The sequence below is a fragment of the Tenebrio molitor genome, chromosome 1 (assembly GCF_963966145.1).
Source record: "Tenebrio molitor chromosome 1, icTenMoli1.1, whole genome shotgun sequence".
In the NCBI taxonomy this organism is placed as follows: domain Eukaryota; kingdom Metazoa; phylum Arthropoda; class Insecta; order Coleoptera; family Tenebrionidae; genus Tenebrio; species Tenebrio molitor.
The window spans coordinates 31,400,068-31,424,211 of NC_091046.1; the positions used below are offsets into that span (position 1 = coordinate 31,400,068).

The 24,144-nt window shown below is 34.3% G+C and overlaps 2 protein-coding genes and 3 long non-coding RNA genes across 8 annotated transcripts in view; 2 read left to right on the forward strand and 3 right to left on the reverse strand.

Moving 5' to 3' along the window:
• LOC138136612 (uncharacterized) overlaps positions 1-18,592 on the forward strand; it is a 134,982-nt gene extending 116,390 nt beyond the window's left edge. Inside the window, exon 2 of the long non-coding RNA XR_011161362.1 lies at positions 17,615-18,592. This is a non-coding gene — a long non-coding RNA (uncharacterized lncRNA). The remainder of the gene's footprint in view (positions 1-17,614) is intronic.
• On the reverse strand, positions 5,628-9,862 carry LOC138136407 (SET and MYND domain-containing protein 4-like). The gene is made up of 3 exons (XM_069055597.1): positions 9,340-9,862; positions 6,580-7,526; positions 5,628-6,529 (listed from the first exon to the last, which is right to left on the reverse strand). The coding sequence occupies exons 1-3, from the start codon at positions 9,766-9,768 to the stop codon at positions 6,208-6,210; spliced, it is 1,698 nt and encodes a 565-aa protein (XP_068911698.1). The 5' UTR covers positions 9,769-9,862; the 3' UTR covers positions 5,628-6,207.
• Positions 10,406-11,470, forward strand: LOC138136613 (uncharacterized). The gene is made up of 3 exons (XR_011161365.1): positions 10,406-10,644; positions 10,700-11,083; positions 11,141-11,470. It is a non-coding gene; the product is annotated as an uncharacterized lncRNA (long non-coding RNA).
• On the reverse strand, positions 16,374-17,609 carry LOC138136567 (uncharacterized). The gene is made up of 3 exons (XM_069055795.1): positions 17,384-17,609; positions 17,199-17,331; positions 16,374-17,145 (listed from the first exon to the last, which is right to left on the reverse strand). Exon 3 carries the CDS (start codon positions 17,131-17,133, stop codon positions 16,453-16,455), a length of 681 nt encoding a protein of 226 aa, XP_068911896.1. The 5' UTR covers positions 17,134-17,145; positions 17,199-17,331; positions 17,384-17,609; the 3' UTR covers positions 16,374-16,452.
• LOC138136585 (uncharacterized) lies at positions 18,237-20,014 on the reverse strand. 4 transcript variants are annotated; one of them, XR_011161348.1, is made up of 5 exons: positions 19,668-20,014; positions 19,309-19,498; positions 18,881-19,100; positions 18,604-18,824; positions 18,237-18,553 (listed from the first exon to the last, which is right to left on the reverse strand). It is a non-coding gene; the product is annotated as an uncharacterized lncRNA (long non-coding RNA). The 4 variants fall into 4 exon arrangements; XR_011161350.1 differs by lacking the exon at positions 19,309-19,498 and having other exon boundaries at positions 19,668-19,683; XR_011161347.1 differs by lacking the exon at positions 19,668-20,014 and having other exon boundaries at positions 19,309-19,587.
• Between the last annotated feature and the right edge of the window lie 4,130 nt (positions 20,015-24,144).

Below are 24,144 nucleotides of genomic sequence, written 5' to 3' on the forward strand. Positions count from 1 at the left end.
ACAAATTAAAAACATATAATTTACCATAATTATTTTATGAATTTCGAATTTTAATTGTAATTTTCTTCATACGAATATATATACAGGGTGGTCCCGATATAACCTGCCAAAAGAAATCCAGTAATAGGTGACGATGAGTAGAACTCATACACAAAAAAAGTTTCTAATAAAAGTCTTTTCGTTTTCGAGATAAAAATAATTGAAAATTTGGTCAAAATTTGCTGTACGCTAATGAGTTAATCGGTTTTAAAAAGGTAATTCTGGTTACTTGGCTGCAATTTCTTTAGCAACGGTACCTGCAACACCTATGACATTTGTCAAGTTTAATTTTAAATTTTCGAATCCTTCAAAAGGTTATGAAATTCACAAAACAAGAATACGCCGATTTGCATTTACTCTATGGCGAAACACGTGGTAATTCAAGACCGGCAAGGCGACCATACGGCGAGCGTTTTCCTGAAGGAGTCCTTCCGTCCCGTTGTACTTTTGTGGAGCTACATCCGCATTTATGTGAGGTTGGTTCTGACTGATTCCAATACGATGGCGTCCCCGATCCTCCATTTAACCCCTCTGGATTTTAATTTTTGGGACCACACGAAAGATTTGGTATACGAAGTTGAAATAAATACAGGAGGCCAACTCCTGAAACGCGTAACAGACGCCGCGAACCAGATTCGTAAAAACCCAGAAATGCTGAATTCTGTTTATTAAAATTGGTACCAGCGTACTCAAATGTGCTTAAATGCCAACGGAAGGCACACAGAACATTTATTATAAAATAATTGTTCTAGTCTAGTTTACCTTTCATTAGTTAGTAGACATTCTCAGTTAGAGTTGAAAGTACGAATATGTAAAGTGTAAATAAATTTATTCAATACATTATTTTGGCTATTTAACCACAATTAAGACGATACTCTTGTTACACAGTTCTTCCACAATTTTGCACACACTACCTCTACATTTATTTACACATTGAGGAACACCACTTTATTTATTACTCATTCATCTCAGCCTACAAAATCAGCTTTTGTACCTAAATAAGCTGGTGAATTAATGCACACAGTATAGGTACAGCGTTTTCAATAAATGTCATTAATTTGATTTAGTTTGTCAGATTTGAGATTTGTCATAAACGATTCAGGTACCTATGTTGCTTAGATACTGTCATACTTACAAACACCAACAATTAATTCCTGAGTAGGTACGTATTTTTGTGGTCAGCAGCGTCGAATGGGTGTGGATAGGGGTTAATTTATCTCCATTATTTTGGACCTAACAAAATGGGGTTTTTTGGACTTGTTAGATCCTTCTAATGACCCAGAATTTTTTTGGCAGGTTATATCGGGACCACCCTGTATATATTCCTTACTTCCATCCAATGAAAGAAACTTCACACAATTTCCTATTGGGTTCATTTTTTATAACTTATTCTGGTTCCTCATCACTCATCAATCATCATGTTAGTCGCAGAAGGTTAAGTAAATGTAGTCATTAAGGGTGTTTTCACTTAATCAACAACGCAAGCAGAAAAATACAACACCAGTAGGTAGGAGCATTGTATGTTCCTAATCCTATCATACCGATTAACAACTGACACTATTTTTAGTGCAAATGATAACAAAATGGATGTATTATTACCTATTGTTATCCTCTAAAAAGCTTAATAACAATATTTGAAAAATGACTGTTTCTTTGCTGACAGCGAATAACATAACCTCTACAGTCTACGAATGACTTGGTTACTTTATCAGCCCGTATTGGTGACATACACAGCTAAAGCATTTTTGAACCAAAAATCACACTGTTATTTAAACTCGGTACAGGTTGCAAAGACACACTTGTCATTTGCAACAGCATTTTTTTCATATTTCTGAACCAAATAAAGGCACAAAGGGACCAGAAAATCGTAGTTTGGGTTGAATATTTTCCATATAAGTCCAGTTTTAAAGTAATTTCAAATAACTAATGCCATAAAAGTGCTGTTGCAAATGACAAGTGTGTCTTTGCAACCTGTACCGAGTTTACACAATTAGTGGGATAAAAGCAAAAGCAATATTATAGTTCCCCAGAGCTGCAGCGATTTTATGACAGAGCAATAGTAAGAGAGCGTTTTTAAATTCATCGATGGATCAATCGGTGGAATCAGTTTTCTACCAAAACGTTGTTATATTACTGTTAGATTTATGTTGAGCTTAAGAAAACACGTTTCGTTATTCACCAAAAATTTCATGTTGGGCTCAACCAAAATTCACCTTTCCCATCTACAATGGGAGTTGGTTCTTTGGTGGACGAATAGTGGGGGAAATGTCAAAATAGTTTGTCGAAGTCAAACTGTCAATGTCAAAGCAAAGCGAGGGAAAAACTGGAAAAGTCGTGGAGGGAGAAAAGACTGGAGATGGCATTTCCTATGCTTCCCATGTTAAAAATCCGAACCCTCTAAAAGCACGTGCAACAACCTTTTATGACCCAGTCCACAACACGCTAGATAAAGAAGCACAATGCGCCTGGAAGGAAGGCGAAGGAAGCGATTGGCCTAGCGTCTATATTCAGAAACCTTTTATGACTCTGTAGTTTTCGCGGGCCGGTACACTTATTTCAATTAGTGCCATCTCCATTCTCCAGTCTTTTCTCCCTCCACGGGAAAAGTGCAACATTATTCATGTATCCTCTAATTTTTTCATGAGTCTTTCTTCTGTTTAAAATAATAATAATAATAATAATAATAATAAAATAATTTCTTCATCAGAGGAAGTTAATAAATCATCATCTGATGAATCTTCTAAAGGCATTGTAATCCGTTTTACCAATATTATGGTCCCAAGAAGACTAATGTCGCACATATTTATTCATATATTACTTGATAGTAATATCCGTAATAGTGTATGTACTCCGGCAAAATTGCCGTGCCGCCGGGTGGAGGTGGGATAGACTAATAATCGCCGAAAATGAAAAAATGTTTAGGTTATGTTTACACTTCAGGTGTCATGACATCAGCAGAGAGTATAGGATAGAGGAGAAGCAACCCATAAGAGCCAATGTTAAATTATAGTATACGAGTTTCAGCGCCTCTGGTGTGTGAGACTCTTAAAAATAATGAATAAACTGTTCCTCCCGTTCCCCGTTTCCCCTTAGCAGCCAATGAACTGAATAGTTAGGAGTCTGATACACCAGAGGTCGTCACTTACACTTATATTTCTGAGGCGACATTAAAAAGTACGCGAATGCTGAGCTGTGAGCCGGAAATCGAGAATCCGACTTCGACTTTTTCTGTGTTACACTATCGGCTTGTCTGTCTTGAATCTTTATATTTTAGCTATTACTTTGAAAACACGCTGTGAAAATTGTGACATAAATACTCGTATGTGTTGCCTTTAAATCTGTTCGTATGAACAAAATTAGTTTATCTACTTAAATTTATAAATTAACATTTTATTCCCATTTAATTTAATAATATGGTCAATTGTGTTAAATTAATTACTTTATTAGGTAATTTAATTAAAAATTATTTAATTCAAAACGACATCCTTTTTTTTAAACAATTAATTTATGAGTATTTTTAAAATGAATGCTCTTTATCATGAATGATTTCTTCAAAAATTAAATTATTGGGAACCCGTTTTTAAAGCATGCGCAGTATCGATGGATTCACGTACTTTTTATATTATAATTATATATATATATATTATATTTATTTTTTTTATTAATGTCGCCTATATTTCTGCTTCCCCTCTATCCTATACTCTCTGGACATCAGCACCAGTCAGCACAGTCATCAGTTTTCCACCAAATCCGTTTCCCTATTCATCACATTTTTGCACAACATAAATGTTCAACACAAAAAAAACTTATGATTGACAGTCCACCAATGTTGAAATTCACCGCAAAAAGTTGATGAATTTAAAAACGCTACCTAATTATTACGCCTGTTGAGATGCCGATAAGCGACATAAACAGACCCCTATCTATCATCATTTTCGTTCTATACCTGTCAGTTTACCCTGTAAACTACTAGTAGTACTAGTAGTACTAGGGGACAAATTACTTTGGTCGTCAAAGTCAGTTGACTGACATAAAGTTGTAAAGCAAGCATTAGGACGGTTAACCTTATTTTTTACTACTGTCAACCACTGTCACTGTCAAACTCATCATTGCAAAATGTTAAATACCGAAAAATGGACTACTGAAGGAGATATTCCTAGGAGGAAAAATTGAAAAGGTTTCCACAAGGTAATTTGGCCCATGGACAATCCCCCAGAAACAAGGGAGATGATTCTAAATTTTTGAATGGTGGAAGGTGCCATATTTTTGACAAGAGAAAAGTCAATAATTTGAAATTGTCATCACTATTGACTTGACGTTAATGCTTAGTTTACATTAATTTGTTTTGAAGTGACAGAAAAATGACGACCAAAGTATTTTGTCCCCAATAGTACTTGGACGAATTTACGATTAGGGGTTGTACTTGCGGTTTAAACCTATTGTCGGTGTTGTTAACGTTTATACAATGGTACCCTGCCATAAAATCGCTGCAGCTCTGGGAGAACTATACAGGATTCGAGTGTGAAGATTGCAGATGACGAGGGCGTCAGCCCGAGTTCATCTGTAATCACACGAGTTTCCTGTAATATGCTTTTTTGTTCGACACTGTCAGAATTTGAGAATTTTCTCCTGTGTGAACGGATTTTGATAAATTTGACAACTTGTCAAAACGAAACGTCAAGCTAATTTTAAATATTTTCAGCGATTTGGAGCCTTTGGGGGGCTCGTCGAACAAAAAAAACGTTGTATTCAACTCGTTCTTGTGTAATTTGGGCTTTTTTGGCACTCGTGGACCTTTAAAACTCGAGTGAAACGTTTCACTCGAGTTTTAAACTGGCCCACTCATGCCAAAAAAAGCCCAAATTACACACGAACTCGTTAAATAAACTACTATTAGCCCACGTGTTATGTACAAAATTTTATCTAAGACCGCCCCGAATTAAAAAAAGGGTAAATCGTATTTATTTCCGCCAGTTTCATTACACCACTCAGTGGAATAATGACTTACTTATTCCACTGAGTGGGGTAATGAAGCTCACTTATCCCACTGAGTGGAGTAATGAAATGCGTCCGGTGATGAAGTTCCTTATTCCACTCAAATGAGTGGGATAAGTATCATTTATCCCACGGGATTAGATAAAAGAAATTATCGGCCTAAGTCCATAAAATCACTATATTTCTGGGCCTACTATACCTGGTACCTGGTTTCTAAATCCAGAGCCGGTGTGTACAGATTCATTGTAAATGAGTAAATGTATATTATTTTCGGTCGGACCATGAATAAATAGGTACGAAGAGTAAAAAGTGTACGCAACGCAACCCTTTCAGCTACTCGGGGCGTCTTTTTGACATGATAACTAGTTGATTAATAGCTCGGCACTTCTCATTGTTTGTCATAAGGAACTTACTAAGGTGTGACTGTTATCTCCAGTTTGAGCTTATTCTTTTGGGGGTTCTCAAAAAAAATTCACTCTTTGAAAATTTGTTTAAGAAGAAATGGACGTCGACCTGACAGTTTCCAGATCTGAACCTCGTGAAACAAAAACTCTCGTGCTTGTTGTTGCTTTGGTCTTTTAAAAAAATGCCAGAACGTTTGAAATGTTTATTTGAGAAGAATGCTGTTTGTCTTCAGGGCACTTAAGTCAGTTTTTGTTGACTTAAGCCTACCTAAGCGAAGAGCTTTGTTCGATTTTCTCCGTGATCCACAATTCGTTAAATCAAAATTGACTTACCTTTTTATGCGGACCGCGAAGAGACCATGGACCGATTGGCATGGGTGGAATTCAACAAGAAATTTTGGACTTCGGTGCCACTTCAATTAAGTGGGTTTCACGACACGAGACGATGATTACGAAAACTAGGTGTGTTCACAAAGACGGTCAAATTCAAAGTCTCTTTCTTCCCAAAAATGTCCCTCACCGGTAGCGGAGGTTTCGTCAACCCCGATTTTGCACGAAATTGTGAATCGGTTAACGCGCAATATCCAATGACAGAGGGTGCAACTATTTTTGAATTGAATTTTAAAACTAACTTAAACTAGGCGCTAAAACTAAACCGAACAAAACCAAACAAAAATGAAAAGAACTAAAATTAACTATTTACAAAAGCCAACAAATGCTTTGCACTTTATACAATAATCAAAAATGATTAAATAAATAAAAAAAGGTATTAAACCCTTCTTTTATTTCCAAAAATATTGTAACAAAATGATAGTAAATCTTTAACGATATAATCCTGACCAGGTGGTAAATTTTTTTCTGCTTTTTTTGCGTTGACCAACAATTGTCGCACTTCTCGTTTAGCAGCATCTACATCAGCTGCTGCCAATTTCATCATAGTGAAAAATTGTACTCTACGCCAATCCTTTGGTGTAGACAATAAGTTCCTGACTGGCCAGTTTTCTTCACATGCTCGACAAGTACACTTAAAAAATTGGTGTTCTTTCAGAAAATCTTGTCGAAATTCCTTAGTATATGACAAATAACTTGGTCTAAAAATCATTTAAAAAACTAAGAAAATTGTACAATGACTAATAATTACCCATAAACTACAAAACACTGTTCTCCTTTCTTTATGGTGTTATTGGCTCGAAGAACCAGTGAAGATCCATGAAAATGTCGAGAAATATTGGGCCAACAAGAGTGACTGAACAAAGTAAAAAATGAATATATAGCGGTTGCTGTAGGATTTAGATTATAGATTCCCATCATATCTGGACTTAATTCATTAATGCCTACGGTGTTTATGCCGCACACGAGGATCATTAACAAAATAACGTCCTTCAAACGATCTTCATCGATGTCCTCTTGAAGAATAGTCGTGTGGTTTTTAATCAAATGGAAAAGTCCACAAGCTATCGCAGTCCTACTGTACAAGTTCTGACTATTGCGTTTATCCGTGTGAGTTTCTAAATCGCGCATCTCTTTAAACCGATCTGAGCAATACATTTTATCTGTTTCGTCGGCGACTGTGTTGTATTTATTCCATTCATTTCTACCGATAAAAACCATTTTCAGAGCTAACCGTTTCGGAAAATCTAGTTGGATTAGATCAAGCGATAGCAGAATAGAACATTCATATTTATGATAGGTGTTTAGCGCTTTATCTTTGCAATTCTCAGAGCAATACAATGCCTTGGTGCATTTACCACAAGGTATCAAATTATAACAAAGCGTGAAACATTCATGACAGTGAACATAAATTTCATGTTCTTGTATCGCGGCGTATGGTGGCTCTACTACCAGAACTTCTCCAATGTCAATGTTTCTTGTTGCCACCACATATCGACCATACTTCTGGTTTTTTAAAATTTTCACACAGTTTCTAGCATTTTTTATTTCCGAATTTTTCTCAGATTCTGGAAATTTTGGCGTGGATTCGTAATATATGCGCTCCACCACTTTCTGTGTAGTACAGTATTTTTGACGAGCGATCAATTTCTGTTTTAAATTGTCAGGATAACCATGCTGGAAGGCTCGATCAATATCCTACAGTGTAAAAAAGCAACAAATAAAAGGTGTTCTTTGAGGGCCGGTTTCAGTAACGCCAGTTAAAGTTAACTGTAGGTTAAAATATACGAAACAGTATATTGGGATATAAGTTAGTAAGTGCATTATAACAGAATCGAGAAAGAGTGCGTCTCGATTTTTCAAGTTTCGAAATTCTGGTATGGTACTTACTAAGCGTAGGTATATCCCACAACGTTTTTCGCACAATCGCTTATACGGAAAAAAATGGCTTCGAAGTAATTTTTTTGACAGGAATATTTTGAAGACATTAATGTCATTAATGACTTACCTCAGTAGGTATCGGTGTCGTTATTTACTTACAGCATTAGCGTTGTAAGTTCAACTTTCAGATTGTGGTAACTAAGTAACGAACCATTTTAACCGGCGTTGGTGAAACCGGCCTGAGTTACATACATATCAAAGTGTGTGATTAACTGATTAAATTAGCGCTGAAAACATAACGGTGTTTTTTTAAATTTGGCGTCGAAGTAGGCGTTGAACTGTCGATTGTGAAGGCACTGTACAGGTTACGGTTCACGGATCAGCTGTTTAAATCTTACGCTTTTACACGAGTGTTGCGATCTCAATCGACTTTCCAACGCCTACTTCGACGCCAAATTAAAAAAAACACCCTTTATATTGAACCTACGTTTCTCGTAATAGATTAGGAACAATAGGAAAAACTCGACTTTTCGATAACTCGAACTAAACCAATATTCCCGAACAACTGATACACTTACTTGTGCGTATGTCAATACTTCGACAACTCGAATTTGTTCGTATTTCGATAACTCAAATTCCCCGAATTGATGATGTAAGAACGCCACAATTGGATTTTATGAGAACGTTTTGTTTACGAAATAGAGATATTTTCATATTTGATGGCGGAAACAAAAGACTGAGAAATGTCACAAATTTGTATTGTCAGTGTCAAATTTCTCAAAGACGTTCGTGATTTAAGCAGAAATGCAGCAAATTGGCAATAAGAAAGTTATTTATCGTCGAACTAGAGACAAAATTTGTAATACGTTTGATTAAGTATATGAGAATAACTTTTCCTTTTGAACCACTGACAAAAATTGGTTTCCTTAGAATTTATTTTTTCAATCAATTTAGCGAAAATTTAAATTTACCTAGACATTCCTTTTTACGGCGTTTATGAGAAATTTGACACTGACAATACATTTTTGTGACATTTCTCAGTCTTTTGTTTCCGCAACCAAATATGAAAATACCTCTACGATATAATACACATCATCGACATTTCACGTGAAACTCTAGCTGAAACGAATCTTTAGTTTAGGTGGTCAAATTTCCACGTTCACTTCTTTTTATTTTCTATAATGGAAGGCGGAAAGTGAAAACTCAAAACTATAGCATGGTTGAAAAATTGTTGGTAATTCAAAGAAGTTAAAAAAGAAACAACACAAAAAAAATACATTGCAGTTGAATTTAGTATAATACCACCAAGCGACCAAGTTCCCTGTCCACAATAATAAAAAAATCAAGATTTAATTAAATTAATTAAACGACTGCAACGAATCAAGACAAAAGGGTAACGCAGTTATTACTTTACCTTATTACCTATTGCAAATTTTGTAATAAAAACTTAATTAAAATACATTTGAATAGTCGTTTTCTAAATTTCGCTAACTCGAATTTTCGATAAGTTGAACTGTTTTGGCTTTCTCCTTGACTTCGAGTTATCGAGGTTCGACTGTATTTCCATTATTCCAAACTCTTGGCAATCGCTGCAGGTATTTGTAATAGATCCCTTAACCTAATAACTTACGGTCAAACATTCTTTAAGTAAATCCAGTTTGGACAAAGCGGCTGATCTATTAGCGTATGCTAGTGCCAAAATTTCATTGCTTTCAGCAGTTAGTATACTGATTGTATAGCAATCTAAAGCTTCTCTGTAATTTGCCGATTTAAAAAATATATTTCCCCTTTCTCTATTTTTTATTGCTACTGTATCGTCTTTTTTATCTTTCTTAAACGGTGGATGAGTCTTACATTTTTCCATGTCTCTAAAAACGAAATTCATTCGATCCAAATTTGTTTTCAGTTCACCAAACTTCTTGAAATGTGTTGATGGCTTAAAGCGTGAATTCTTTAATAGATTTTCCATTAAAATCGTGAAAATATTAACAACATCTTCCATGCTATAAATTATTTTGTTTAACGGCTTCAATTTTATCGCGCACAAGGAAACACCCATAAAATGAATACACAAACATGAAAACACAGCTACACACAATAAAGTAATGCAGCTGACTGCCCTGTTCGCGAAGAAAGGGGAAACACCGAGCACCAATACAGAGACCAATACTTTGCCAATACGTTGACGTGTCCGTCCTACGCTGCGCCAGAGCTGCGCCAAAGAGAGAGAAACAAGTTGCCGTGTTGCCGAAGTAAAGACTAAAGAATGCATGTTCGCTGATTGAATGGTGAATGGTGAATGCATTCATTACTGCAATGTTGCCAGCTGTACGAATATGGGAATATGTACAGAGTGATCAACAAGAATCCAAATCAGAGCAAGCGTTGCAAATTATCGGTCACGTCGTAGCAAAATCATATGCACATAAGCGGTCAAAACATGGGCGTAGACAATTTATGGTCTCAAACGCTACTTAATAAAAAATGATACCTTATGAATTTTAGACGTTGGAATTATAATTGTGCATTTTATTATTATTACAAGATAAGGGAAACAATTTATAAGAATAACAAGAGCAACATTTTACCTTTGTAAGAGTAAGTAAATTATCATCTTCATTGCCAAACGCGACGCCACTGGTACGGAGATGCTTCCTTGAAATGTCACATTTCAAAATTCAAGGTTGTAGTTGTTGACAATTTAAGTGATTTAACCTAGAAAACAAATCTTCGATTTCGGCAAAGTTTACAGACGTTTATTGAAGTTGTAAGCAATAATTATCCCAGAATAAGTTGTAAAATGGTTTTTACCATTAAAGAGAAAGCATTTTTGTTAGATTATTTTCGAAAGAGGGTAAAACAAGAAAATGAAGACTGGCCTTACTTTGTACCCCCTTACACCGAAGAATTTCAAGCCAGATGTCCGAACCTGATGGTATTGGTTATCAACAAGTTTATCAATGTCTTAAAATTATAGTGCCTAATTTTAGCAAATCATAATCCATCATTAAGAAGAAGTCAGGTCAGTCCTTAGTTCAAATTTTAGAAGTGGTGCAAAATGTTCAACAAATTATGAAGAAACATCCCTCAACTTCCATAAGGCGTTTAAGACAACAAGTTAAATTGTGTTATGGCACTTACCAGAAAAGTTTTAAGAAGGATATTAATTTGCTTTCCTTTGTGTGTTTCAAGAAGTAAAACCCACACATTACCTTAAACAAATTGACAGCTTCATAAGGGTTTTTGAAATTATGAGAGGCGAGTTTGATTCTGTCTGGACCACAATGGAGAACATTTTGAGCAGTTTTTGTGATAACTTATTTTTTGACCTTGGAGTAATTTAAATGTTTTAAACACTGCTAGAAAAGATACGAGTAAGTTCTCAATTACCCAAAAATTAGATAATAATAACGTTTGCCCTTTTCTTGCAGAAAACAACAAAACAAAGAATTGTGAAAAATAATTATTTTTAATATGTAACTAAAGATTGTGCCTTATGAAGGAATTTTGTGTAACTGTGTATTTTTTCCTTTATCAATAAAAAATAATAATTATAACTTTCTTTTAAATCTATTATTCATGAATTACAAAAAATGTATAAAGGCAATTAATAATAGATTTTTGAGAGGTAGGCAACCAACAAAACGAGTGTGCACAGCAAGTAAATAAAAGTGTCTGACCATGTTAGAAATACGTTTCGATAAAACAAAAGATGAGGTAGCACTCTTGATTTGGTTTCTTGTTGATCACTTTGTACTATTCTGCTATACTTCGTCCAGCGAGAGATTGGGAGATTTTAAATTGTATTAAATTAACCGAACCAGGGGCGCACTCAGAAATTACGTTTTGGGGGGGCTTCATGTATGGGTACTATTTCGGACACGGAATCTTGGCCAACATTTTTTAGACATTTCTAAAAAAAATGATGTAAACCAACCATTAGTGTCATTAATAAATGACAATTATTAAAAGTCACTTTGAAGTTTTTCTTGTGACATCAAAAAGGCATGGAAATAGCATTACCGAGTCAAAAGTTGGGTTATATTTAATAAAGACCAGTTCACACATATTTGTCAGTTAAATGTCAGTTGTGGCCAAGATTTCGTGTCCGGAATAGTACATTTATTGTAAAAACTTAGAGATGCAAAATATGGAAGAAGATACAAGCGTCTTAAAAAAAACGATCCACGCTATAACTTTGCTATTGATGACCCAAATGAAAAAAATATTCAGGAAAGGAAATGGCTCTAAAAATACTACAAACTAGAGTGAGCATACCTATAATTTTTATACCATTTACCCATTTATGGACAATGGGCAACTTTTATTTTTCAAATGGTAACCTTTAATTTTTTTTTTTTTTTTGTTGGACACTCAGAATTCGTGAATTTTCTCCTGTGTGAACGGATTTTGATAAATGTCACAACTTGTCAAAACGAAACATCAAGCTAATTTTAGAGCTTTTAAGCGATTTGGAGCCTTTAAGGGGCTCCTATAAAAAAACGTATTCAACTCGTTCGAGTGTAAATTGGGTTTTCTTGGCATGAGAGTTGAAAACGCGAGTGAAATAAACTACTATATTGGTTGTTAGAGTTTTTTTCCGATTGTAATGGCATAAACTATACCCTTTAATGACAAAATTTCCGAGAAAAAAAGGAAAATTAGATTTATCCTTATTTCATAAACGAAAATTTAATTCATAAAAATTCTTGAATAATGGAGGTCGGTTAACTTGTTTTTTTTTTTATTAATGACAAAATTATTTTTGTGCAACATATTTTCCTTTTTTTCTCGGAAATTTTGTTAAATTTTAAAATATTTTCTTATGAAATACCTATAGGTATTTAAACGGTGTTAAGTTTGTTCAGTTTTGGGGGGGCTTCAGCCCCTAAAGCCCCCCCCGTGGGTGCGCCCCTGAACCGAACACTACAAAATGCACTACAATACATTAATTAGAGCATAATTTCAGGGCAAAAATGTTTCTGCTTGAAGAATATACAGCCTGAGTCAGCTAAAACAGGTCAGTCATATAAAACAGAAACTAAAGAATAATTTGGGAATTTTTTTGTGGTAAATTTAATGTGTGGTACACTCTCATTGTATGCACATTTTTTTAGGATTCTATGATGACACTGTTAGGGGATATTAATTAAAACAAGACGTCAAAAAAAAATTTTGTGCAAATTTATAAACTCGGTACAGGTTGCAAGCACACACTTGTCATTTGCAACAGCATTTTTTTCATATTTCTGAACCAAATAAAGGCACAAAGGGACCAGAAAATCATAGTTTGGGTTGAATATTTTCCATATAAGTACAGTTTTAAAGTAATTTCAAATGACTAATGCCATAAAAGTGCTGTTGCAAATGACAAGTGTGTCTTTGCAACCTGTACCGAGTTTACCTTTTTATATTCAGTTGAAAGAACATTTTCTTTTAATAACGTTAGTCCATTTGTTTTGGTAAAAATTAAACAGATTTGCTCAAAATAATCGCTTAGTCTCAAGAATTATTTCAGCAATGTTGCTCATTTATTCAACACAAAAGACAACAGGATCACTACTTGACTCTGTTTTGAATGCAAACGACAACATGGCTAGAATAATTCTTGAGAATAAGGGATTGTTTTGAGCAAATCTGTTTAATTTTCACCAAAACAAATGCACTGACATTATTTAAAAAAAATCCTTCTTCAACTGAATAGAAAAAGGTACAAATTTGTACAAAACATTTTTTTTATTATACCTGAATCATAATCTCTGTTTTTGACACTAATGGCCAGTTGCACCGCATTTTCGTTAATCATGTATTAACTAAAACGAGATTTAAACTTAATGGTGTATTAAAATTTGTTTCGTTGCACCGTATATTTTAAAATCTGTTTAAGTAAACATGATTAATTAATTAATTTAAACAAAAATAATCGAATTGTAAACAAACCCCTTGACAATGGAAGAAGAATTCCGCTGGAGGCGCTACTATTTGACAGTTTCAAAGTTGACAATTTGAAGAAAAAGTGGAAAAGTCCATTTTGTAAAATAATGAAAAACGAGGCAAAAAAGAAGAGAACACGCTATCCGAATTATTCCCCGGAGGAAAAAACGCTTTTTTTGAGTATTGTACAGTCGATGGACAAATAAAACTGGGACAAAAATGACAATCACATAAGTCAAAATTTACAAATTTGCATTGTTTAATTACGGCTTTATCACAAATAGGTTAACTTTGGTATGACATATTATATAGACACTGACAAATATATTGACAATTCAATGGTCTGATTTACATAGATTAAATTTTAAGTGTCCCAGTTTTATTTGTCCACCGACCGTACATAAGGACATAAGTAAAGGGTGTTTTTTAAAATTTGGCGTCGAAGAAGGCGTTGGAGAGTCGATTGAGAGCGCACCACTCGTGTAAAAGCGTAACATTCAAACAGCTGATCCGTGATCCGTAACCTGTATAGTGCGTTCACAATCGACAGTTCAACGCCTATTTCGACGCCAAATTTAAAAAAACACCCGTTACAAGAGTATCATAGCCAATTAAAAAACAGACGTGGTTAGTTCGGAGGAAAAAAGTAAGTTGGTAGAAAATTGCCAAGGATTTTAATAATCAAAACCCGGGAAGCGTATTTCGCGATGCAGCTTCGCTACACAGATTTTCTTTAAACTGTGTCCAACAAACAAGAAAAACGGCTGCAGAGGAAATAAAAGGAAACACACAAGACTGGTGGATCATAAGGACTTACAAATGAGTTTGATTGTGATGCTACATTGGAACCAGCGGAATTAGAAGTAAATAAAATTAAAGTAAAATGTGCTTCTGTTGCGAAATATCTTACAACTTACGTTGTATCAGCAGGAAATTCTATTTCCTCTTCAATTACACTTGCTTTTGTGAGATTGATGCCCGTTTGCACCACATATCAGTTTAATAAATATTAACTAATGTAGTATTAAATTTAATAAATACCTAAATAATTATATTATTGCACCATCACAAAATGAACGAGTATTAACTAATATTTTAGTAAATGATTTTTTAATTCGAAAAGGTGCCTAGTGACATTTTTTTGTGTCATATATTTACAATTTGGGTGGTATATTTCAAATTTCGACAATGGAAGCATCAAAAAAACGAAAACGTGGGGCAAATTTTTCCCCTTTTGAAAAAAGCACTCTTTTAAACTTGGTGCATAATAGTTATTTATGTATTAAGGGCGTAAGAGGGCTTTTATGGCCTGATGTGTGATTTTGAGCCCGAGTGATAACGAGGGCTAAAAACCGGCGATTACAGTTTCGTCCGTAATCCTTTCATGCATAAATTAAAGATTACACTTTCGTCCAAATAGTTCAAATCTGTAAAACTGTAAATATGCAGTTTCGTCCGACGATAGAACAGGTATATAGGTACGCTGGGGTGGCTGGGTTTTATTACCTACCCTTTGGAAAAACCCGGTAACTCCTACCCCTACCCGCACCTGCATCAGTATCGGCAGGACCGTATTTTCAGTTCTCATTCTGAATTAGTTGCAAAGTAAAATCTAAGTTTGCAAAATGGAAAATTTAGACATCCAAAAAAGTGTTTCTAAACGTGGAAAAGTATTGTTGATTGTTAACAATTATAAGTTCAGTTTTTGTGATAAATTGTTGAATGGTGAGTCGAGATGGAGATGCAGAGTTCCAAAGTGCAACGCCACGATCTACACAATTGGTGAAGATTTTTTAATATCACGGCATAATTTAATCCATTCTCACGAGGAACTCAGTAAGTCAGCACTACAAAAACAATTGGTGGCAGTAGCAGCTAAACGCAAGGCTTCTGAAGATATTGGATTGCAACCGAAAAGAATTATCCATTCTGTTTTAAAAGAAAATGAATCTGATCAACTAACCATTGATGACGTAAAATCTGTAAAAAGGAGTATATACGGAGAAAGACGCAAGAAATTTCCAAAGTTGCCTAAATCTTGTTTGGAATCGCATTGCGCTTTGGAGGACATAAAAGAAAAAATAATTACTAACAGAAAAGAAAATTTTTTTGATGATTAACGATATTGAATCGAACATAATAATTTTTTCGTGCGACGTAAATTTAAAGCATTTGTGCAGATGTACTCGTATATTCATGGACGGAACTTTCAAATACTGTCCAAAGTATTTCTTACAATTATTCACACTTCATGGATACTATAATGGGCATTATATTCCGTTGGCATTTTGTTTGCTCAAAGATAAATTAACAGAGACGTATGCAAAATGTCTAACTATTCTATTAAACAAATGTAAGGAAATAAATTTGAAGTTCCAACCAGAAGAAATTGTGATCGACTTCGAAAAATCTATTCACAACGCCGTCAAAATTGTATGGAATGAAGTTAAAATAATAGGCTGTCGATTTCATATTAGTCAAGCATGGTGGAGGAAAGTTCAAGAATTGGGGCTATCTAAGGATTATAAAGAGAGAACCGAAGTTGGAAAATGGATTGGATACTGTTTTGGTCTTCTTTTTTTGGGTAAAAATAATTACTTATTATTTTGTACAATTTCACATTAATTTTATGTTAATGTAATTTATTCCATCCTAAACGATAAAATGGTATTTTATCTACTGTTTTCTTCATGGTAAAATGAAGTTTTATCGTCTAGAAAAATAAAATAATTACATTTTCACAAGTTTCTTTATTCTTTTTTAATCAAAATTACAAACGTCTGAATTGAAATAACCGGAAATAACATTGTTAATAAAAATTAAATGTGCACTTTTTAAACACTTTTCCACCACATTTGACAGTATTCTCGTTAGCGACATCTTTGCTTTTGATGAAGTTAACGACATCCTCACTTTTGATGAGGTTAGCGCCACTGCAACCAGGTAATTCGTTTGAAAATCCTTGACAATTCTTTGTGCTGCTTGTTCCCATCAAAATTCTGTTACAAATTTCCTTCTTATTTTCAACTGATTCATCAATGTAGCCTTCTACAACCGAATTCGATTTCCAGCCACCATGTCTCTTCATCATAAGCGTGTTAGCTCCAGTGTTCGCCAAAAGAGTAGCACTTGATCTCCTAAAGCAATGACCAGTGTAAGATTCAGGTAATGGCAGCTTTAAAAATTCCGCTATCATTCGGGGCATCTTGTAAAATGTGTTAATTCCCACCACTTGCTTTGTACATTTTTCATTGCGATAACCCAAAAAGAAACTCTTGGTTGGTGTATTTGCAGGTCTTAAATCACTATATTTTTTGTATAAAGCCAACTTGCTAACTCCTATTTTCGTATTATCCACAATAGTAAACATACGCTTCTTATTCGTTTTTGTTTCGGGAACTTGTATTATCAGAATATTATCTCGATCTTCGATATCGTCAATTTTCATTTTGTGTAATTCATCCATTCTGCATCCTCCGCCGATTCCCATGACCAAGGCAACCTTTAGATAATTTACTTAATATTGAGTGAAACTACCATAATAAAAACACTTACCTTTATCAACAAGTAAATCTTATCAGGTGCATCCTCCAAAAATTTGTTAAAATGTTCCCTCTCTAACACATTTGATTTAATCGGTGTGTAGGTTGAGTATTCTCGCTTAAGGAAAGTCTTCAGACTCAAAAATCTAAAAAAATAAACGTTTTAATTATAATATTCAAAATAATCATTCTTCTTACTTTGATATGTCTACTTGTTCCTTGATCAGTAAGGTACTCTTCAACTTTGAATAACAACTCCACAATGTTGAAGCCTTATACTTTTTTACCTTTTCTGCGAAGTACGATAGCAGGACTTCTTCTGATACACCTTTTATGTTTCTGCTTTTCCTCCAGGCACAGAAAATATTGTATTCTTTTTCATACAACGATACAGATTTTCGCGGCAATAAATTTTCAATAACAGATCAGGGGGCCTACCACCGACTTCGGTGAGTTTTCTCACCAGTGAAAAAACTCACGTGCATTTTGTCACTCATTTTTTAAAAACGCTACTATTGACATTGCGTGAGATGAGAAATTTCACCGATGAGTTTTCTCATCTGTTAGATATTGCAACGTTGCAATTCGCGTTCGTTGCTTAGCAACATATAGGTTTCGATCGTGGTTTTGACATTTAACAAATCATTTTTCACGATTTTTGAAACTTTATAATCAATCATAAAAGTGACGAAAGAGCAAAAAGAAATTTTGGTCGAGTTTATGCGGACTCACCCAGAATTAATTTCTGGAAAATTCTCCGCAAAAAGAGTGGAAAGCGTGAAGAAAGGTAATTTTTCATATTCGTTACTTTAGAATTTATATATATCTACATCGTTCAAAGGGTGCAAAGTGGAATATAACTAAATATACAAATTTGACATCTACCAAACATAACATCAAAAAATTAGAACCGATTTTTTGTCAATAGGTAACTTTTCAGGTGCTCAGCCTATTTTGCAGTACTCAGCAAGCTAAGTGCTTCAAACAGTCAGCCACGCACCTGAAAACTGGTGGTGACAGCTCATTTGTATACTATTAAAATATCCAAGGCTTAATTTCAACATTTTATTTTAATTTCTACAGATCTGGCAAGACAATAAGAAGATGCTGTGAATAAGAGAAAAGCCAATAAAACAGGAGGTGGAGTGAACAGTTTTGCAATTTTCAGTCATTGTCACAAACTGAAGAATTTATTGCTGCAGTGTTGACACCAGTTGCTGTTTTGAATGCTCCTGGTTCTGACCATCCTCCAACCCAATCAATTCGTTCAGTGACTTCAGAGCCTGCCAGTCCTAATAGTTGTTCAGCACCAAATCCTTTTCCTCGTCGATCTCCACGTCCAAAAAACCCGACCATTAGAAACTCCACCTGTAAATAAAACGATAAATAAAAAATGCATAAAAGTTACATGTGCTCACTGAAACTGATGAATTTATTTGTGTCTGACACTTCTAAGGGCTTCCAAATTGTTAGGATACTTAATATAAGTATTTAGTACCTACTTTGGGCTGGCTCAAGGCTTCTGTTACCTACTTCATGAAGTGCGTCACTCACAGTTTGTTGAGAAATGCTTATGAAGCAACTGTATCCAACATCATCCAACATAAGCCTGATAGCTGCTCGTAGCATAGAAGGTGTGCTGCCAACAAATAAAAAAATAATGCAGACAAAAAAAAACCTTATTAGCTTAATTACTTGAGTATGGATAGATAAATCACTGGGTCTTCTTTTCAGACGCATATAAGATCACAATAAAATTAAATAACTCCAGCAGCTCGCCTCAATAACACATCTACTTCTTCTCCAAATTCTCAATTAAATTGAGCATCATTAAATCATCCATTTTATGCACAAGTTTGATTGCAGACCACTGGCAAAATAACACAAAGAATATTGTTGCGAATTGTACCTACAACTGAAACGCGTGGGTGAAGAAGAGAAAAACGAACGGATAACGTCAACATTTAGAATTAGATTAACAACACACAAAGTTGACAAACTGAATTTACAAAAGGTAACACTTTGAACGGTAAATTATTTGATAGCATTGATTACAATACAAACGGATTGAAATGGATTGAAAACGAACGAAAAGCGAGACAACCGGCGTCCGGCGTACTCACACCGCGAACGAGGATCTAGGAACGAGGGGCGAGGGCAGGGCCGCAGAACACACGCAGGGCGCAGGGGGGCTGCCTACCACCGACTTCGCGCCAGAACTAGATCTACTGCCCATAGAGGCATAGATGGAGGGATGGTTCACTTTTAGATGAATAATTCCAAACAAATATAATCCACAGAGTCCACTTCAACCTAAAAAAACACGCAAAGCACGTATTGTAATGCATATTTTACAATTTACAAGTACAAAAACTATTGGGCACACTATGGGGTGTGTTAAAGAAAGAAATGTAGAATTAACAGTGCAAGTAATAATAGTCTCATCAAGATGTAGAAAAAGAGCGTTTGGTTGGTTACCTACCTGCGTTTTTCTTCAAATTTTATCTGATATTTAATAATAATAAACCAAAAATATTAAATATTCACTTTGTTTAATTAAAGATTTCATATATTATTCATTATAACCAACTAGTATTCTTCATTTGAATTGAACACACTTCAAATGTCAAATCTCACCATAATTCCACTCATAATAAAGCGATCGAAAAATCTCACGCGTTTTCATTCGACTTTTGTCACCGGTGAGAAAAGTCACAGCGTCAATAGTAGGGTTTTAGCACTTTTCATTAAAATGACGTCATTTTGGTGACAAAACTCACCGGTGAGAAATCTCACACGAGTCGGTGGTAGGCCCCCTGGCTTCTTTAATAATATCTTCAGGAACATACAATTCATCTTCATTAAGGAAAGATTGGGCCATTATTTCCTCAAAAATGAAACACTTTCACGACGCTTTCACGAAACTGCTTTTAACTTTGTTGATAAACAAATTATCTCGGTAACCGACTCCCATGCCAACAGCCCCCGCTTTGAGTTTCTAATGTTTAACATCCATTGTTGTTTTTCTGTTTTTGACGTTTTTTTGATTGTTGAATTTTTTTGACGTTTATAATTGTGATAATCAAAATAATTCAGTAATTCAATCGAAGTAATGGAGGATGGAATAAAATTTTGTATTGTACACGACGATAAAATTCACCATTATCTTCTCGAGCGTATTAGCCTCTCGGCTTACGCCTCGAGGCTTAAACCGCTCTCGAAGATAAAATAAAATTTTATCGTCTTGTATAATAAATAACTATTTCATGTATTTTTCTCTTTAAATATTTTTTTTTCTCTTTCTACAGAACCCGAAAGTGTTGGTGACTGTTTAGTATTCGAACTGAATGAAATCAGGCCACATAATCAGCAACTGGAAAAATTCCTAGATTATCTGGTCGAAACTTATATTGACGATGATGCTCCATTTCCACCAAAAATCTGGGCTTCGAAATCAGCTTGCAGCCGAAGAACCACAAACGCATGCGAATCGTTTCATGCTCACTTAAATAAATGTTTCAATTTTTGTAACCCCAACATATTTGTATTTTTAGATATCATACAGAATTATCAGTCTGAAATTTACATACAAATTCAGAGCATCCATACAAAAAAAACACCTAATATCAGAACCCAGAAACGAGAAAACTACTTAAAAGAAAAAATAAAACAATTAGATGATAACCAAATTACTCGGCTTCAGTTCATTAAATTGACTTCCCACTATTTTAGTTTTTAATTGAACCCTAAAATTGAGTCCGGCCGAAACCGTAGGTTTTGCAGGTAGGGCGTTTTAAGGATTAGGTAATTAAAAGATTTCTCCGGACGAAACTGTATGTACCCCTAAAAACACGCTGAAGGCCATAAAAGCCAGTTCACGCCCGCAGTACATACACTATTTTATGCACGATTAAGACCTAAAACCCTAACATTTAACAAAAATTAATAAATAAATGTCTGCCCACACCACGGGATGTTTGCATCGCGTAGTGCTCCCGTCAAATTTTTAGTTTTGCGCGTAACCTTGGAAACAGTGAAAACACCCGTAGCCATTATGCCAATTGCAATTTTCGGTTAAAAATTCATTAACAACATGATAAACGATAAAGCGGCAGAAATTAGTGTTCAGTATCGAGTAATCCCCATTCGGGATTAGGTAATTTAAGTTAAGTGGCAATTTTTTTCCTAATTTCGCCAAAAATGTTTTTGACTTTTATTTGACATATCTTTATGGCCCACGGGCATAAAGTGATCCGTGGGCCATAAAGAGACGTTTATGTCAAGAAAATTTGTGCATAATTGTCAAATTATAATATAATCGTGCATAAATATAAAAATATTGTTTCCAACAATAAAACCGATGCAGTTGCGGTTGAAGAAAAGGAAAAATGTTGGAAGAATTCAATTTTGAATCCCCTAATGATATTTTACCATTAGGGGATTCAAAATTGAATTCTTCTCAAGACTCAAGAAACTCTTCCTTAACGTAGTCCAAACTACAAGAAAAATTGCGGCAGTCGAAAGACGAGAACATTATAAAACAGGAGGAGGAACTAAATAAATTTAAACATGTTTGTTTCGTTAATCGAAATCTTCTATAGAATGTAAATTCATCCATATCGTGAAAATGAGCAGATCTAACAGAGCACAAACGAGGAAATCCGATATCGATAATTTCTAATATATCGAAATCATCTTCAAATATATCAACGTCATCAAATAATAAATTCATTGTGAATAAATTAGATTTACGTAATTTATTATACTGTCATATACATATACATATATAATTTTTAAAGTGATAGTTTTTTGCCTGCTGTACCTAGGTAATTAATTTTAGCAAAAAAGTAATACCCAATTTTTGTGGCGGTGAACAGTATTTATGCATCTATAATACCTTCATATAAATATAATTTAGTTTTAAAGTCATTTTCCTACGGGACACAAGTGATGGGACACCCGGTACGTCAACTTATATTTTAATAGTAATTTAAATAACCAAATTTGGCTATTTAAATTTAATAATAATTAAATTGTTTTTAAGGTGCGGTGCAACGTAAAATGAAATTTTAAACAATGTTAAAAATTAATAACCTTTTAAGTAATATTAAATAGTGTGGTGCAACTGGGCATGAACCTCGAATAAAATCTTAATTTATCCAGTTCATGAAAACGGTCAGACCTTGTGAACTGAAACCGTGGAAAACCAAAATCAATGATCTCCACGAAATCATCAAAATCTTCCATGTTGATTTTAAATTTGAAGTCACATTGACATTAATGACATTGCATAAATTCTATTTAAGGGTTAATTCGCCGATTTAGGCTACTTTACTAAACAAAGATTAAAGGTTATTTAAAGTGCGGTGCAAACAAACTTGTCAATCACTGGATTAAAAGTGCGGTGCAACCGGCCATAAAATGCGTGCAAAATCGGCCCATTAAAACACTAAAGCTTTAAAGTCGCTTAGGTAACAACAAATTCACCTATATTTTGAACAATGGTAAATAGACATTTCTACACAATTTATAATAGCAACGAAACAACAACAATTGACCATTTCTATATCAACGATTAATGACACCGATTACTTCGGAAAAGGTATTTCAATTTACTTTTTTTGTTATAATTTGTTATAATACTTCCTAACAGGGTTATCAGTATCACAAAATCCTAAAAAAAACTGCATACAATGAGAGGACACCACACATTAAATTTACCACAAAAAAATTTCAAATTATTCTTTAGTTTCTGTTTTATACGACTGACCTGTTTTAGCTGACTCATGCTGTATTTCAAATTTTACGTGCGCTAGGTATTACATACTTTCTCTACCTACAATTTAGTGATTTTTATGTGAACCAATCTCTCGCTGGACAAACTTTAACAATATTATATTTGAAAAAGCTTAATTAATTATACCAGTAATCTAATCTTATCAAGAATGTGATATTATGTATTAATATATGAGCTTTTATTTTATTTTTGAGCTCTGGGGTTGAACGAAAAATCAACACTGGAGGAGCAACGTCTTCAATCAGCGTCAGAACAATAAAAATAATACATCGCCATTAAGATCAGTGGCGGCTCGTCAGGAGGGTAAGAGAGGGAGTGCTTCCAAAAAAAAAACTGCATAAAATACAGGGTGCGTCGTAAAAAACGCCGCAAGCCATATCTCCGTTATTTACGGCTCGATTTAAATAAAACCAAAACTGGAATAAATTACTTTAAAAACACTATAAGCACAACATAGGCTAATTTTTTTTCAAAAAGTCATTCAAGGTCAGATGATAGTCAACTTCGTTTTTTCAAATAGCTTGATATATTTTTATATTCTGATTTTGAGAGAGATTATTTTTCTGAATCTAACGATATGTTAAATGTTTATTTATTGTTAAAGATTTTTATAAACATCTTTTGTTCTAAATAATTTCACAGTAACCTAAATGTTTATAGCATACAGGGGACTTTGAAAGTTGTGCAGAACCAGTGGTAGAACTCCGCAATAGGTAAGGATAGAGCCAATAATGCCTTATACAAATGTTGATATTTTTTGAGAAAAAAGGGCTAAAAGTTTTTCAAAAAAAGTTTGGGAGCCACTGAATTTTATGAAAAAATGGGTAAAAAAATCATTGTAAACTTTTTTGTTGTCATTTAATTAAATTAAATTAATATTCTTAATTCTTATTAGTTAATTCTTTTATAACTATTTGATGTAAACGGGGTCCCCGTTAATAAAGGTAAAATTACATATACAGTGCATTTTTTTTAACTGTTGCCATAGGGAATTGCATGGTAAAACTTGTACCCCCTGTTAACTTTTGTTCTGATGAAAATATTCAAACCATTTTTGGATCTAAGTTGGAAGATTTTTTAAACTATCGGATAAGTTGTGAAAAAAATAATTTCCTGCGCCCCGGAATAATAGTACGTCGAGCGGCCGCCAGAATAGCGTCCC